An 18,665-nucleotide genomic window follows, 5' to 3' on the forward strand; every position below is an offset into this window, starting at 1 on the left:
AGTAACCTGTCATGACATGCACTTCTGAAAAACAGAAACATTATGTGGGTATGGCAACAATTCTGGAACAACTGTTTTCTACTCTTCCCAGGAAGAGCCAGGTCTTTAAAAAAAATTAAGCAAGAATATAAAGTATAATCAAAACTGTCTCGGCAAACAACATTTGCTATAATTATAATTTCCTGTCGGACGTATTTTCTTTTCTTAGCAGAGCTGTTTTGTGGGTGAATGGCAAAGCAACAGGCACTGATATTTTCCAGTTCAACACAACAGAATGTTTCCAGCTACAGCTAGCAGAACTCACGCACCACATCTCCCTAGCTGACCATAATCAAACCCAAACACCTCCAAACCCTCATTTCTCTTGCATATAATTTACTGAGAGACAATATGCCCACACCCAGGGCCCAACAACACAATTCTAAACAACCACAAGTTCCCTTGAGCTGATCCTAAGTGCATGCTTGTATTAAGCCTAGATTGTAACACATCTGTCACAGAAAGTATTGCAAACCTTTAACAGCTTCTTCCTCCATCTATGCCCTCACACATGTACACAAAGCTGTGCAAGTTCTTCTATTGTTGGACTGTAATTAGTACTGAAATGACCTGCTCCATTCCAATCACATTAAATATAAAATCAGTTAACACCTTGCTAACACTGGCATACACCCACAGTGAAATTTAATATTGGCTCTGATTATTCCTAACCTTTGGCTGCTGATCTTCAGTTATTTTCTGGATGTTACCCAGTGTCTGTGACATGCAGAAGACATCCCCTGATGTGACTGTCAAAATTTGTGGATTTTAGGCCATCATCAATTATGTTCTAAGGCAATGAATCTCTTCACTAAGAGACAAGTTTTGTCTCACTATCACTGTTACTTAAGAAAGTCAATTTTCCAAAACCAATGACTTTCTTAAGAGCTCCTCCCCTCCTTCCCCCTTCATTGTCTGTTTGGCTCATAGGAGATTCTGTCCATGGGAAATGAAGTCCTTGCAACCATTGACCCATCCCTGCCATTCCAGGACTTTCTGTGCTTCAGCATCCCTGAACAACAACAAAAATACTCCAGCCAACCAACAAACCAATCAAAAAACTCAACCAAACAAAAAGGAATCATTGCTCATTTAGAAAATCCTGGCGTTGACCAGTCTTATTTGCTTGTTTTTAATTAGAATATTATTGAACTGTAAACATGAAAATTATTATCACCATTGTCCAGAAAAAAAAAGTCTATCATTCTCCAAATATTTTGATAACTCATGTCATTTTCCCTTATAGATGGTGCCAAAATCTGTGCCTATTCAGCCTGATTTTGTTAGAGCTATGTGCTGTGAATTCCTGGCAGGATTGTGTGATAGAAAGCTGAGTGGTCAATATAAACAAAACCACTTGAAACAACAAAGCTCTGAGGGACAAATTCCACTTCTAGCACACAGGTTTCACACAGGTTTAATAGAGGTCAGCGATAGTCTTGGATGTTGTTACCATGGGGAGGCTCTGAAGTGATAAGGAAACAATCGTTTTTTGGTGATTTGAGTGGAACTGGGGGGGAGTGAGAGTTCCTAAAGAGCTACTGTGGGCAGTAGTATTTTCTAGGTTGCACTTGCTGCCAAGTATGGCTTTCCAGACTTTCCAGTATAGGATGATGCTGCTGCACCTCTTCACTAAACCAAGATTAAACCAAACAAAATCCAAAGCCAATGGATGTGTCTGATATTCCATCCCCTATCACTTTACATCAAGTGAGGCTCACACTTGCCTGGGAACGGTTTCATCTATATACAGGGCAGTGCTTAAAATACAGCATATTTTTCAGTTTTCCTGAGTAATGAATATTTACTGTTTTACAAAAGGCAGAATCTTCAAGCTGATTTGATTATTGACCCTGACTTTCAACAGAAATGAGCAAATGTGGTAGTTTTGAAAAGGGCTTGCCTGTTTGTTTATTTTGGATTTTGTTGGTTTTTAAACATTTGATAGCACCCAGCTAGCCCTCCCTTCTTTGTGGCTGCAGACAGCAACATTCCCTCCCACACATATAGCCACAAGGCTCAAGGTTGAAGGAGCTGAGAAGAAAAACACTGTATGCTGATGTGTCATGCATCTTCCCAGTTTCAAACTGACAGATAGGAAATGTCTTGCACGGGAATACTGTAGAATGTAGAAACACTCTTTTTCTTTGAATATGCTATTAAAATAAAGTTTAAAAAAATACAAGAAGTAAGACAGGGATCCAAGCTTAAAAGCCCAGCCAATATTCATGCTGATGTGAAATAATGATTACCTTTAGAAATAAAAAAGAACCAAAAATAAAACCAGTTTCTTCCACATTAAAAACAACAAAAAAAGAAGACGTTAAAGGCACTTTTCTTCTTCGTTGAACCTTTTGCTCCTTGACACAAATAATGTTTTTTTCTAGCTAAATCATACACATCATCTGTCAGACATTAACTCCTTGTACAATAAAATGGCTCCCTTTACTTGAAACCTCTCAGCCTTCTGATCCTTAAATGCTTGTTTCACACATTGCAAGATGATCCAGAAGTATCCCAAATTAATGGCAATAACCTGTTTACAGTAAGACCAAATGAGTAAAATGAAAGAGATGGAAATGAAGGCTCTAGAGTGTGAATACAAAAAAAAATTCTTCCACATAAACTCATCTCCATGTACCCCAGCAGCTGACTGTGGTTAGGAGATAGGTTTCCATCTAAAACATTTCTCCTAGCAGGAGTCTCTATACCCACAAAAAAAAAAAAAAAGAAGAAAATACTTTAAATAAATATATATCCATGCATACCTATATATATATATACTCACCCTTAAAACAAACATTAGAATTTCTAATTTAATTCCAGTAAGAAACTAAAGCTTTTCCTTGGAATTTTACAGAGACCACATCACATGTTTTAACAGGTCTGTTTTCAATCAAGTGACATATCAAAGCAGTTCAGCATCAGACACAGAGGTAAGCAGCCTTAAATATACTCCAGCAGCAACCACTTGCTCCTCTGAAAATGTGCACTGCACGAAAGGAAAATGGAACAAGCCAGGAAAAGAAAAACATTCATCTTTTCATCATAGTTCCTAGATAGTCATATGAGAAGCAGCTGAGGGAGTTGGGTTTGTTAATCCTGGAGAAAAGGAGGCTCAGAAGAGACCTTATCACTCTCTACAACTCCCTGAAAGGAGAGTGTAGCACATTTCTTCACCCAGGCAACCAGTGACAGAATTAGAGAACATGGCCACAAGCTGCACCAGGGGCTTTCAGGCTGGACATCAGGAAGAATTTATTCATGGAAAGGGTATTTTAGAATTGGAACTGACCACCCAGAGAGGTGGCGAAGTCATCTTGGAGGTGCTCAAGAAAGAGCACTAAACATGGACATGGCACTAAATGCAGTGGTTTAGCTGATAATGTGGTTATTAGTCAAAGGTCAAACTTGATGATCTTATAGGTCTTTCCCAAACTTGATGATTCTGTGATCTCAATTTTTTTCTACAGTTACATCTAAATGATGATTTGCAAGGTGAAAAATACCTCTCTCCGCCCTTCTCGCTCTGTAAGACTGTATGTTTGTCTTAAATGGTACTGCATCATACAGTCCATGCCCAGAAGAGACAAGATTGCAGGGCTGTACTGCCCGAATGAAAAGCTTTTAAGGAAAAGACACTTTAGAACTGAAGAAGCGCCCTGAACTAAATGTTATTAAAAGCAGTAACAATGGTGGGCAATAACTGAAAACTGACCACTTTACTGAACAACAGCACATCTGTCAGAAAATTAAAAAAATGTTGGAAAACAAACCCAAACTCATATATCATGCTAAAAAAAAGAAAAAGCATAGCTACTTAACCGAAAGATTGACTGCTAAGGACTCTGTAAAATCACATTTCCAAACATCAGCCAGATATTTCACTCTGAGGGTCTGACTAACTGGAAAATAGCATGAAGAGTACCTGTTACATATTTTCTATCCAATTCAAAAGAGTAATTTTGAAAACAGCATTACTGTTACTCAGCCTTCCCAGGAAGGAGGATACCCCAATTCATAAGTGTTTCACTAATCAAGGCAAATAGCCCTCCAGGGGTAACAGCAATTCAGATTTTGAAGTGAATTTGGCTACATACCCATAGATACAAGAAAGTTACAGAATCCTCTAAAAGTTCCGTTTGAAAACAGGCAAGAAAGAGTATATTCAGATGACCTTGGTATAATTAAGGTATGTGCTGCACCTTTCTAGAACTAGATCTCTGTGGTCTAGGTATGAACAAGGTTGTGTGGGCTGTTCAAAGCTTATACACAGTAATACATGAAATGTCATCAGTTACCACTCAAACATGAAATTGGATATATAGCTGTGAGGAGCCCCAAAACCTCATTCCATTTAGTTTGCTTTACACCACCAGAAAGTGGAAGCTGGAATTCCTTCTAAAGCAGAAGCATTTATAAAATTAAATGGGATTTAGCTATAGGAATGCTAAAAGTAAAATGAATGAAATGCAAGATGAAAATGGCTGAATGAAAAAATGAGTGAAATGGCTGCTGAACAGCAGACTTGGGAAGAATATCCTCAGAAATAGATAAATACAGCCTTAAGTGTTAAAAAATATGAAATTTAATTTTTTTTTTCTTAAAGCTTCTGGGGTTTTTAACTGCAGAAGACAGGGTGTGACTCTACAGTCAGAAGCTCAGGAAACATCTTGTCTTCAAATTTTACTTGTGTTTTCAGGCAATTATGGTATAAGAAAGTATCCATTTCGACCTGTTTCTTAGTAGCTTTTTTCCTGCAAAGGCAACTGTTCTCTCCCTACAGCTTCCCTCTACTGAAAGCTGGGGGTGAAGAAAGGAAAACCATTCTATGTTAGAATAGAGAAATTACCCTAATAAAACTTTGTAGCATTTCTAGGATTTCAATACCTGTGTAATATTTCACCAAGCAGCATGATTCTATTGAATCTTCCTTCTTTTGTGCTTTAGCCCAATAACGTGGCAGATTAAAAAAATAAAACAAAGAAACAGAAACATTTCACACACAAAACACAGCATATTACAGCCAGAAGGGTAAAACCTAAGTACACCCAGACTCATTAGAGCAGCCTCATTAGTGACTGGGCATTGTAAACCGGAAGATTTGTTTTCCATACCAGTGATGTTCCATCAGACTTGGGAAGACTCCCGTAAACTGCTCAAGATCTTGACAGCAGAAATATTTCAATCCTACTAGAAGAATTAAATTATTCAGAATTAATAACCATTGCTGAGCAGTGTTCTTTTCATCTTTATCTACAAACCTCTTTTCCACAAATATATTACTTTATTGTATTTTATGATGATTGTCTAGAAAAACTTTGACCTCCATGAAACAGGTGCCTTTGCAATTCATCGCATATGAATGGTTCTTTAAGCCACATCAATGTTTCTTTGTTTAGACAAAGTTTAAATAAAAATCAACCCACAAAAAACCTATGAGTAAATATTATCATGTGTACACACATATTCAATTGCTACTTTGAGTATCAAGATAAGGAAGAAAGGCACTCAAAATATCTCACCAGATTACCAAAGGACACAAAAGACCCCCTTGGATAACAAAATCTGGCAGGGTGGGGAAAAAAAAGCCCACCTGTGTATGCCAGGAAATATGTATAAAGGGTACAACCCAGATGGCTACAACAATAGCAGATTAAATTGTGAAAGCTCATGCAAAGAATTGCATGAAAGCTCAAACTTTTTTTAAAATGTGATTTTCATCTGATTTTTTTTTCTTTACAAAAGGAGCACCTGTGGCCTGAGGAATGGGTATAAGGTCTGTGTAGTGAAGCTTTTCAGGAGGTAGATGCACAAATTGCAGGAAAGCACACTGCCTGCAGAAGGATGCCTGGGCAATCACTGATGCTACAGAACGGATACTCTGCAAAGGGAAGGGAAAGCACACGGAAAAATCTTGTTATCCTTAAGGTGAGATACAGAACTGCTGGGAAGGAGGAGATGCAGACTTTTTCACCCTTGGGAGCCAGAAATCTATGGGAGGATGGTGCAGCCTTTTAATTAGTGGTAAGACTACACTATTCTAAAGTAGTCCTTCATAATCATGGATTTACTACACAAAAAAAATAATTACACAAATTTTGAGAGAAGGGAAAAAAAACAAGACATGGCAAAACCCCAAACAACAAAACCAGCACAGAGTTCTAACCTTAAAGATATTCTCAGATTATTTTGAAGTAATCAGTCACACTAAATCACATCAATCCACATAAAAAGGAAGAGTTTTAAAGTAAGAAATTAGAACCCCTATTTTAAAACTCCAATTCATGTCTCTAATATTTCAGGATTAAATTGCAAGTGTCCTTTATACCCCACAACCCCCTAATTCAGGTAATTCATGGTACAGAACTCAACATCAGCCATGACACCCAGCAGTTTGCTTCATCTGAATAAGATCAACAGTGCTGGAAATTCCTAAGCATGTAACAAATAGTGCTTGCTTCTTAATCAATGCCACAATCTTTGACGCTTTCACTGCTTAATGCAAGACCGTGTGGAGAACTGTCAAGTAAAACTGTAGGATCCAGCTGAATTCACATTAAGCTTCATTCATGTATGTGAATTTATATACAATGAATATATTTATATATGGAGAACATGAAGTGCTACATATATACCACATTATCAATGTTGTCAATTAAATTTTCATCCAGATGTAGTCTGTACATATTTATGCTCACACTGGAATACTGACAAGTCTGTTCCCAATTACTCCACTGAGCTGAACTGAAGCTACCCAACAGAAGTAAAGATGTATCATCCTGTCTTTATACACTCCACGGCCAGAGCCAAACCAAGAAACTCCCCTGTTCTCTCAGTCTGCTAATGTCTCTGAGAAGCCATCAGAGAGGACCACCACCTAGCTAGCAGCTGTTTCTTAGACATCTTTAAATGAAAGATTTTCCCTTTTTTAAGGTATAGGGATGATAAACATGACTAGAAATATCCTGAAGAGTCCAAGCACAGTGGGAGGGATCAGAAGACATGGCTGTGCTGAGAAGTGCATCCAGCTGCTGAGCCTGCAGGTGCATATGGAGTAGATGGACAGGATGAAAAATTAGAGGTGTTCCTGGGCTGTATACATTTGAGTAATGAGGGAAGTTAGTAAAAATAAATCAGAGAAAAACATGCTTGGATAAGATCAGTCTAGAGCAAAATAAGACAAACGGGAATGAAATCACAGTTGAGATCTCAGTGATGTGAATAGGAAGTAGAAATAAGAGACCCAAAAAGAAAGAAAGCAAACTATGAATAAAAACTGGCATTGGATCTAGAGTGAAAAATTATGAATAGCTAGAAAAAGTGGCAATAAGAATGGCAAGTGTGAAAGAAAAGAGTCCAACTTGAAATCAGCAGGCCAAAGGTTAATAAAGGAATTGAAAACTACCATATAATTTTCCAGTTCCCCCCTAAAAAATCTACATCTGGGAATAATTCACACTACAGTTAGGAGAGCCTGAGAAATAAGCATGAACACTACAAACCACAAAAGAGTAAAATGCACTGTCTTTTCCAGAGATTGTGATTTATAAAGGCTCCGGGTATTCAGAAGAACCGGGTGGTAAAGGAGCAGCATTTCACAGGTGCAAAACAGATACTTCCCTTAACTCAAACACATCCAACTTTCCTCCCCTTCAGCAACCAAATGCAAACATGAATGCTGTAGGTCTTGAGCAGGGCACTGTGGAAGATAAAAATAGTTTTGCCTACAACAAACACTTGTCTCTACAGGCTCTGAGCATGGCAATTGAGGAGCACGAGGCGCACTTTCCATTTCCTAACAGAACTTCACCTCACATGCTCAGCCAATTGCAGATTAAAACTAGCTGTCTTACAGCTGTGCAGCTAGTGAGAGGATTAAAGGAACGCATAAAATCCTTGCAAAGATGCTTGTCAGTTTAGGATTCTCCAGATACAGCTCATCCCTAAAAAAGCCACAGTGAACAACATGTGGCAATATGAAAACAGAGTGGAAGAGGGAAAAAAATTTGCAAAATGCCCATAACTAAAGTAATGTATATTGTGAATATGCAAATATGTTCTATTTCATGTTAACTCTAAAGCAGCATACAGGAGAGGAGCATTAGAGAATTGTGCTGCAGAAGGTTTAGGAGAGATACAGGTGTTTGAAATAAAAAAGAATGGCTCTCTAAATGCTAAATTGGAAGAAGAAGCAAGAGCAGACACCAAAGAATTAGTTTTTTCCATGCTCTTGCCAATGTGCATGACCATACACATTCTCTACTGCTGCTGTAGAGAATGCCAGAATTCTTTTTTTTGGATCTTGATGAAGTGCTGTCACAACAGCAGTCCAGTGAGATAGAAGGGCACTCAAAACTGCAGTCACACTTTAAGCTCACTAACCATTCTGTTATTCTCTGATAGCTTCCATTTTATTAGAGAAAGGTTTGCACATTGAAATGACTTATATGTGCATGGAGAAACCTCTCTCCTGAAGATGATTATAGCAATATATCAAAGAAAAACCCCAAAGAAAGCAACTAGTTGGCCAAAACAACAGAGTCTGTCCTAGTTCAACCTTTATTTTATTTTTCTGTTTCTTTTTAATAGTAGAGAGATACATACAAAAGAAAGGAGTAAAAAAAACTGCAGTGAGAAACCGCAACAAGGAGCACTGCAAGGAAAGAAAGGCTAATTACAGCACAAGAAAAGATGCAAGGAATGTGAAGAATGTCAGCAAGTAAATAAATCAATAATCTACAGTCATCATCTACATTCCTGAACTACCTTGAAAGCAAGGATATCTACCCTTAACATTCCTGACAACAGTAGAGATTTTCAAGGAAGACCCCCCTCTGCTTCATGCTCAGTTTCTGCCAACACCTTTCTGTCAACAACTGATTACAAGGGAACCTTTCCAAAGGGAGCCTGTATTACCTCTCACAACAGTTTTATTAATACAAGCTCTTGAATACTTTGGGACAGCCCCAAAAAATTAACAAGCCGGAATTAATGCTGTGATCATTGCACTTATTTGAAAAAAACCTCAAGGTCATTGTCAAACATCTGCAGAAATGATGCACTGTATTTCCCCCTCAACACTGCTCTCTAAAATATACTGGAGACTAGCAGCTCATGGAATAATAGTACAAATCAATAAAGCCAGAGACTAATGTGCTTTTACAGATATATTTCTTCACAATGATATCAACATACTATAAAATAGGAATTTTACAGAGGAAATGGAAGCTGAGTGAGAGAGATGAGAGGATCTGAAAGTCAAGACTCAACAAGTTAGAAACAAACAAAAAACCCCTGTCAAAAAAACCCAAAGCATATATACCAAATAATCAAAAACAAACCCCACCAAACCCAAACCTTGAAAACAAAACCGTAACCCCCTCCAATACAAGTATAAAAGTAAAAGCAAAGATATGCCCTCAATAAGAAGTGGACCTGCAGAGCAAAACCATGGAGGATCTTACTGACATTTTGTGGAAGGTTACTGAGCTTCCAGTAGGGGTCGAGGTAAATGACCTGGTTTAGTTTAGTCCATAAGAGAATCTAGATTAAGCTGGGGTTCAACCCAAAACATCACAAATGGGAAACAACAGAAATACAATTCAGTAGTGTAATCCTGAGCCAGTGCTAACACAGATTTACCTGAAGTTGCTAGATGACTCTGATGCTATATATAAAAAGATTTCTAAGCCCAGTCTCAAACAAACAACAACAAAAAAGAAAGGGAAAGAATGATTCTGTGAGCACTGCTGCTTAGAAGACCACTTTTGTCTGCAAAACACAACTGTTTTTCTCCAAAAGTTACTTTACTACAAAAAATGTAATGTACAAATCCCACAACAAATCATCATTGAGAATAATTTCTAAATTGGACATGCAGAATGCTTTTGCAACACTTGCTTTTGCAAATGAAGCTGATACAATACAATTAGGTAGCTGGGGGCATCTTTTCATGTGACTGAAGAAATTTCTTAATGAAGTGTAGCAATTGAAACAAGTTTATTTTCAATGCTATTTTACTTCCAAAGTAGGGGTGGGGGAATGGGAACTCCACCCCCAACTGCCCTCAATAGGTTTTATGGTAATCTTAAAATAACAGATGCAACTATGTTTAAAAAAAGCCAAGAGAGAAAGCCTAGTGTACCTGTATGGTGTTCTTCAATCCAAGCCTGCAGATACATGAAGAGGAGTAGACCAGCTACTCCAAACAGCAGTACAGACACGAAGACTTGTCTTAGGTTCATGACCCTACAAGGGGACTTCTCTTCAGCGTTCAGAAGGACTCATTGCTCACTTTTCTGAAGTCTTCAGCACGCCTGCATCTTCTTGCAGAGACACCTTCCCCAGAGACACCAACCTGGAATAACAAGAGAGGGAGGTTGTTCTCGTGTTACACTTTTATTCTTCACCAGAGACCGTGTTAACAGCGTACTATAAACAAGCTGAAACCCTTACAAGCTATTGCTTTCAATGCTGATAATTCTGCTCACAGTCTCAATGTTCTTTCTAGCCCCAGATGAGTTCCAAGCAGATGTGTTTCTCAAAGTGGCTGAAAAGACCCTTCCACCTCCAGCAGAGCAAACATCACCTGCTGTCATAGCAGAGGGAGGTGATGACCCAAATGAGGTCACTGGGCGTCACACCAATGCCCCACTCTGCCCACCAACCACCACAGCTGGGAAGCTGCAGCAAGCAGCTGGAGCCTTCCAGGTGGCTGGGTCACACTCCAGGAGGCTGCCAGCCCCCTGTGATGGGCAACCCAGCATCTCTGCTTCTGGACTGTGTAATCCATCATGTGTCCTTAAGGATTGGTGACCCCATAACACTACCACTTGGCTCGCAGACCCCAGCATTGGTTCAGCCTGTGCATCGAGGAGTCATACAATGATATCCACCCTCAAATATGAGCCCAAGTTTTGAGTTTTGCAGGATTAGGAAATGTCAGCATAAGATGGTATCAGTAAAAGAGCAAAAAATTAATTAATGGCTCATCTTCTTATTCAGCTCTGTTTTGCAATATGGAGAGGGACTTGTCAGGAACTCAATTCTTGCCACAAAGTTTAATGGAAATGAGCTCAACTGTAAAAACTTATCACAAAGATTTCTTTATAGAACAGCAGTGGGCCCAGAGAAAATGATTTACCTGATACCCTGCATGTGCCACAAAGGGGTCATAAAATTCATTTTATAAAATCAGAACATGGATCACTAGAGGACAGCTCCTTAACCTGAATAAGAATGTGCTCAACTGAAAGTGCATTATTAGAAGCAGAAGAGCTGTTGTTGAAACTGGTCTGCACAGCAAAAGAAAATGCCTTAAAATTCAACATAATGGACACTGTTGGCAATACATATGACAGAAGTGTCTGATGAACTAACACATAGAATTCTAGGAAAAACTCGAGCTTTTAAAGGAATACAGCCAACTGAAAGATATTTGAAAGATAAATCTGTTAAATACACAGAAAAGAAAATGCAGCCACTTAACAGTTATTCTAAATCATACAAGTACTCTATGTTCCACAAGTTTGTATTTTTTAATAACTCAGCACTGTTACATCTATAATTGCTGAGTTTCTAAAAATACAGTACACATAAAGCTTAGCAGGAACTCCCATTAAAAACAACTGTTGAATGAACAAAGGAACTATGTTAGAAAGATGCAAAAGATTTCAACAACAACAAAACCGTTCAGGACTTTTCATATGCTTTTTCCAATCCCATGCTATTAAACTATGCACATCCCTTAAGCACAAACTTGCCTGCAGAAAATGTAAGCCACAGTTTAAATATTAATCGTTTTATGTGTAATTGTTCTGTAGAAGACAGATAGCTAGACATTAACAGAATGTAAATGCTCTGTCTGAAGTTTTTTTATAAGGGTCATGAAGCAACTGGTTCAAACCATGCACATGAAAGGAAGGTGACAGAGGCTTTATTCTTAATCTTGCTCTTTCTACTTTGATTCTACAGAGAGGGAATACCTTACATCTATATACAAGTACCTGTTTGCAGCTATTGTGATGATGCACAGGATTGGAAGGAAGCAGTGAAAATTGGGCAAAAACCAAGAAAATGCTTGGGGAATGCTGTGAAATACTTTTTGTATAGGTGTGGGTAGTGGAGCCTCCTTTCACCCAGGTCTTCATTAGCTGTTATCACTTGCACCTCTTTTTCCTTACAGTGCCCTCAGCACTCTCGGACTTGCAGTGCTCTTTATCTATGCTACAAAACTACTTAGGGCTTTGCACCTAACTTCAGTGCTGCAGCAAATGCACTGCTTGCATGTTTTTAGAAGTCACTCTGCTGATGAGACAGAAGCTTCCCAGCACAAGCAATGCTTCAAGAACCATCAGTTATAGAACTGACGAATACAAACCTCTTCTGTTTCCCACAAACAAAAGCTGTGTTGTTCATGTAACAGGACATTGACAGCATCTGGATTAGGAGGGAAAAAAAGCAGCAAATAAAAAGATATGAGGGTTTGAATATATCTTTGAAATAGATTACTTAAATTATAGGTACTAGAAAGCAGGAATCAATTTCTTGCTGTTTGGGATTTGCAAGTTTCTCTCATAATAAAAAGGTGAGGAATCCAGACACACACAATGACAGTGCATGCTTCCAAATAAGCCCACTTCTGTGATGTTGCTTTCTTCTATCTCTGACTACACAAAGCTCCCATATATTCAGCCCTTCTTTCTGAAAAACAGCATTCTTGAGTGGGCAAGGAAAGCTTTCTCAGACCACATGGACGATGCTGAAAGGAAAGTATCTCACACCACATCTCCATGAAGATTTCTGACACTTGTAGGCTGCCACTGCTGCTCTCTCCAGCCACTTGCTCTCATTCTCCCTGTTTGCCCAGCTCTTGCCACCATCATGAGCACTTTCTGACCAGGTTTAACCAAATTACACCCCACAAAAAAATTTACCCAAGCAATGGTGCCAATGGTTTTTCCTTTAGCAGTAGCTGGTATCACATACATCCATGACCCATGACAGCATAGGATATAGAGCTGACCTAGCCCAAACACCATCGTGGTTGCATGCAGCACCACCTACAAGTCCTGAAACGTGATGATGAAAATGCACAGTAAAATAAGGAGCACTTTTAAGCTCCTTTTTTAAAGCTATTTAATCTGTTAATAAGAAAACAGATGTTTTTCTGCTAGGTTAGTTTTGGTTTTGAGCGGAAAGAAGTCTGTAAAAGGAAACAGCAGTTCAAGGTGTTTTTCTTTTTTTTCGTTTTGAACTACCAAACACACCCTAAGGCAGATTCACTCCACCATCACAGTTACTGTAATTATCTTTGTATCAAGAGTTTACACACTGCTTGCAATTAGTTTAATTTATTTTAATTTAATTTATATGAAACTGTGTTCTTCATTTACATGTTGACTAAGTTTTAAGATTAGTTTTAAACAAGAGTAACATTAAATTAAGACTACTGATTTTAGCTCATGTTAGACTCTTAAATACATGAAACCCAACTATTTGGCTACCTTATAAGATTTTAAAGGCTTTTCAGCTTGAATGAGTAGTTATTTTATTTAACACAGTGATTTGTAACCCCCATATGAAAAAATTACAGTGACATTTAAAAAAGTCTGCATCTGTGAGTCTTCTAGAAGAACTTGAAAAATGGCTGCACAACACTGACAAATATTCCTCTTTTGTATTAAAAAGCAATGGTCATGGATTACACTCTCAGGCAACCTGGGCAAGAGGAAATACTTGTAAATATTCCTTAATCAAGATAAATGCTTTCTCGTGGCTGTGAAAAGCCAAGAAGCAGTTACTTTCAACCCAAGTATTTTCACAAGAGATCAGCCATATCCAGACACAGGTTCAGCATCCCTGCTTAAGCTGTGAATCCTTTTTTTTGCTTCTAGTTCTGGGGGACATGGCTCCCCTGGGTGATACCTTGACCATCCTCGCTGGATGGTTTTTGCTATGAGGGAACTAACGTAGCTTGAGAGACTGCTCTGTGCCTTCCACCTGTGCTGAACTAGATTCTTGCTTTTGCCCAACATTACCCCCATTTCTTTGGGATGTATGGACCCCAATGTCCCCACTGTTTGAGCTCAAGCTATGCACCCCAAAATTGCAAGTTCTTTTGAGTACTGGAAAGAGACTACTGCATATCCTTATCCATCATGGAGAAGCAGTAAGTCTGGCAGACAATAGGACTATGTGCCTTAAATGACAAGCGTAGCAAAAATGTAGAAATTTTACAAGTCTATAATCATTCACTTCTGAGTCCAAATTGTTTAACTTTTGTCAAATATTAAGAATTTCAAAAATCCTCATTCTACTGATATAAAAGCCTTGCATTTTCCCCATTGTGTTTTGGGATCAAATAGGTTCATTCCTGTACAGAGCCAACAAGAACAATTGAAATAACACAGTCACCCAAAAATGGGGAAGAGTGTGCCTCCTGCTTTTGCCATAATTCCTCCTTTCAGCACATCATCCAATTTTTCTTCCTTTCAATCAAATATACCTGCAGCTGAGGAGAGGCACCTCAGCATTCAAGTACCATTCCTGGCTCCTTCCTATTCTAGACCACACAAAACCAATGGCATCTGGTCAGTATGTTTGGCTAACTTTAGATTTCCTTGCCACCGTAACCCTCACCATCATCTAGTTCCAAAATCAATGCAAAACATTAGGTTGCTGCCTATTTAGAAACCTTTCCTTTTAATTTCAGATTTTTTTCCTTCACTTGGAAATAAAGAATATCAAAATGCAGGGCTAACCAGCAAAATTCAGATGAAAAAACCCAGACAATCTTCATAATGGTCAAAACATTCATATTACTGTGGGACACTACAAATTCCCACCCACTCAGTATCTCCTTAGACACAACTGAATTAATGAAAACAAAATGAGAAAAAGAATACAGAAAGCTACTGCAACTGCACAGTTTTGGGTATTTTTTGGTGTTTTTTATTTTCTTCCCTCCATCCTTACCTCAAGAAGCACTACATTTTCAGGTACCTCCACTGGAGTTATCATGGCAAGAAAATTTTGCAGTGAGGAATGTTCTGCTGGACACTGGCCCAGACTATCAGCTCAGTCAGTAGAAGGAAGCAAGGATATCTTCTCACTTCAACGCTCCCCCTCCTCCCTCACTTCTCATCTGTTAGCTCATGTCCTACTTCACACGCAGATGATCCTCCAGGATCACCTTTCCACTGCCCACATCTCAACTTTCTGGCTTCACAATGACTGGCGCATGGCAGAGCTCGGGCTCTGAACAATGCTTGCACAGTTCCTCATATCAGGCAGTACTACTTTTTGTTCTGGTTTATTACAGAGGTTGCTAGAAATAAACATACAGTATTTGCCATTTCCTATCTCCAAGCAAGTTAAGCTCGGAGTTTAACTTAACACTGAACCAACCAACCCCTCACCAAACACCCCCCAGATAAACAAAACAAAAGCAGACAACAAAGCCCAAACCAAACCAAAATTCCCATAAGGGAGTTTTTCCTGTCCATAGGAATTTAATAGGGGTATAGAGACAGCATATGGGCCCACTGTTACATAAGTCCTGCTGACATCTCAGCAACTTCTTCATCTGAAGAGTTGCTTATAAGAAGGCTGTGTAAAAGTATAATTGAAGACACCATCTGGCCTGCACAACTTTTATTACTGGCAATAACAGAAGATTACTACCTACCAACACTGCAAATCAAGTTAAGAGAATTCTGTAAGAGCTCCATAAGACACAAATAATGAAATATTTTTTTATGAAATATAGAGGGATTTCTCTTCAAAGGAGAGACCTGTTTTCATCAAAGTGAGTATTCTTACTCACCCACTGCCAATTATAAAACAATAAAGCCCCTTTAAAAAATAGAGCTTAAAATTTTGAAATTTTAATAGCAGTCAGGAAATTCCAAACATCAACATCACCAAAGTAACTTCCCACCCAGTCAACTTGTACATATTTAACATTTTTCAACCTCATTCTCCCTTGTTATATAGCGGACCACAATGTTGTTATAGCAATTACATTTTGTTTTAAATGTACTTCATAGTATACAGCATACTATACAAAATTAATAACATGGCAAAGAAAATATGGTTTGCATTTGATTTCGCCATTTTAATCTATTAACTTCACTAGTTTCTCATTATCCTTTTGATATATTTCCAAAGGAAAAAAAAATCCATTTTAATGAAACAAGGGGCATAAGTTACAGTCTGCTTCTGAGGACACGCACACCATTTACCTGGTCCTGCTGCTCCACCATAAATCCTGCTAAACTTCAGAGCATGTAAGTTTAGTGCACATAGCAACTTGCCTCAGACACCTGCAGATTAATTTAAAGCTGCAGCTTTAGACAAACAAAAGTTATGCTTGTGTTAAGAACAGATAAATGCCAAGCTGACCTAGCTATGTGTATGCAGGTTGACACATCAGCATCATGGAAAGCTTTGGTTACTTACAGACAGCAGAGAAGACATGGAAAGCATCAGGTCTGGAACTTCACCAGTTCACCAGGATATTCAGTTTCAAGGGTTTCATCCTACAGCTGCTGGACATCTTGCTTCAAAAAGGAAAAATCATTATTATTGTCAGTAACATTTGCCAGTCAGGACTGAGGGACCTCAGCAGAAAAAGGCAAGTTCGGCATGCTTAGCTCTTACCTGTCTGTAGCACTCCTGGGAGTCAGCGAGCAGTCCCATGGAAGTCACCCTGGATTTTGGGAAGTTAAACAAAAACACTGCTCACAAGACAGCAACTTGATGGCTCTCAGTCTTCTAACAGGATTATAGGTGGGATTTCTTCCCACTGTCAGGGTAAGGAACATCAGCAAAAGCACTGTGTCAAAGCCAGATCTTTCCTTTTTTGAACTGTTGAAATGACATGGTCTTGTTTACGGACTGCAGCGAACCAAGGGACTATCAGCGTGCCAACAAGACTCGCAGCCTACCCCAGTCATTCACTCTACCGCTAGAAAACGCACAGGCAAAACACCAGTCCATTTTTTTATTTTGGAGACGTGCCACGAATTCCCGATTCCCGCTGCGTGACGAAGGAGCGGGGTGTGTGCGGCTGTCGGGAGTCAGCAGAAAAGTTGCTCGGTGCGCGGCGCCGCAGCGGGGGCTCTGCGATCCCCTCAACTTCTGGGGACCCCGCAGCGCCTGGGGGCCGCTCCCGGCGCTGGAACCCTCGCCAGGGACACGCCGGGGCTGACCCTCATCCCGCAGGGCCGCTCCGCGCTGAAGGCTCCGGTTCGGCCCCGCCGCCGCCTCCGGCCCCGCCGCTCCGCGTCCCGGCGCCCGGGGCTGGGCGGTGCCGGGGCCGCGGGGAGAGACCCGGCCGCAAGCTCTCCCACCTCCCCCCGCCCCGGGTGGGTGCCCGGCGGCCGCCCCTCTCCTCTCCTCCCCTCCCCTCTCCTCACCTCTGCTCACCTGCCCGCCGCTCCCGCCGCTCCCGGGAGGCGCTGCCGCCGCGGCGCCCACACACACAAACTTTGCCGGCCAAACTTTGGGGCCGGGCGGGCTGGGGAGGGGCCCCGGCGGGCAGGGACACCCCCGGGCACAGCGGGCCGGTCCCCGCGGGCAGGTGAGTCCCCCCGGCCACCCCCGTGTCCGCCCGCGGCATCGCGCTCCCCGCCCGCCGCCCGCAGAGAAGAGCTTTGCTCAAAGGATTTGTTTGCTGCTGCATATCCAGGGGTAGCTCTCCCCGTGCTAGCGAATAAATATGTCTAAGCTGCCAGGTAGAGGCAACTCATAGCTTTAATTAGCTGCTAAAACAGGTAGCGTAGAAACTTTATTGCCGTCTATGGGAAACAGGATGACAGAGAAAAATGCTTAATTAGTGCTTATTGGAGCTTCACGTGTGCCTTGCAAACCTTATCTGCTTATTGTGACAATAGACCAACCGTGTAGATAAGTGGCATTATCTCTCTTTAACGGGAATATCGCTTTGCTTACATTTCTTCAGGAGAGTCCTTGAAGAAATAGCTCTTAGCCCTTGCCAAGGTGAGACAAGAACAGAGGAGTTCTGACTTTCCAAAACCGCGCTCAAACAACTTCTGTATTTGTCTCCTTTGGGCATTTCTCGGCAGGGTTGTGTTCCTAGAACTACCCCAGCAGACAGATACTTCTAAAATGCTTCCTAATTCACTGCCCCATTACTCACTTACGGCATCGAGGCCTCTCCTGGAGTAACAGTATTGTAACCATTCATGTTTTTGCAACATCTTTTACTCCAACAGGTTTCAAATCATCTCACGCGCTGTTGAGACACGCTCAGGGGTCTCTTCCCAAGCAGAGCAGCACCGCCTTCGGCAGGAAGCTGAGCAAAGCCCACCAGCCGAAATCCAGTGTTTCAGAGCAGAGGATGGAGAGCTGGGTGCCGCTCAGATTTCCAAGGAGGGTTAACTAGGCAGAGAGTGTAATTACCCTGTCCAAAGCTTAGATGTTCGTTGAAAAGTGCTCCGGGATCTGCAACAGCCGTAGGCAGCCAAGACCTGAAGTGTGCAGGAGTATTCCCTTGGGTTTTCAATCCAGCCGCTAAACTGTCCTGCCCCTGCTTAGTTTGGGTTGAGTGACTACATATAACCTCACCGCGGTGCTGTACATTTTCTCTGGTTTACCTC

At 40.5% G+C, this 18,665-nt stretch overlaps 1 protein-coding gene across 1 annotated transcript in view; it reads right to left on the reverse strand.

Moving 5' to 3' along the window:
• Window positions 1–16,561, reverse strand: part of CHST9 (carbohydrate sulfotransferase 9) — an 85,538-nt gene extending 68,977 nt beyond the window's left edge. The window contains exons 1-2 of the mRNA XM_058035468.1: window positions 16,504–16,561; window positions 10,187–10,399 (exon numbers count right to left, since the gene is read on the reverse strand). Of these exons, the coding sequence (XP_057891451.1) occupies window positions 10,187–10,286 (100 nt within the window). The 5' untranslated portion in view covers window positions 10,287–10,399; window positions 16,504–16,561. The remainder of the gene's footprint in view (window positions 1–10,186; window positions 10,400–16,503) is intronic.
• Between the last annotated feature and the right edge of the window lie 2,104 nt (window positions 16,562–18,665).

The sequence above is a fragment of the Melospiza georgiana genome, chromosome 1 (assembly GCF_028018845.1).
Source record: "Melospiza georgiana isolate bMelGeo1 chromosome 1, bMelGeo1.pri, whole genome shotgun sequence".
NCBI lineage: Eukaryota > Metazoa > Chordata > Aves > Passeriformes > Passerellidae > Melospiza > Melospiza georgiana.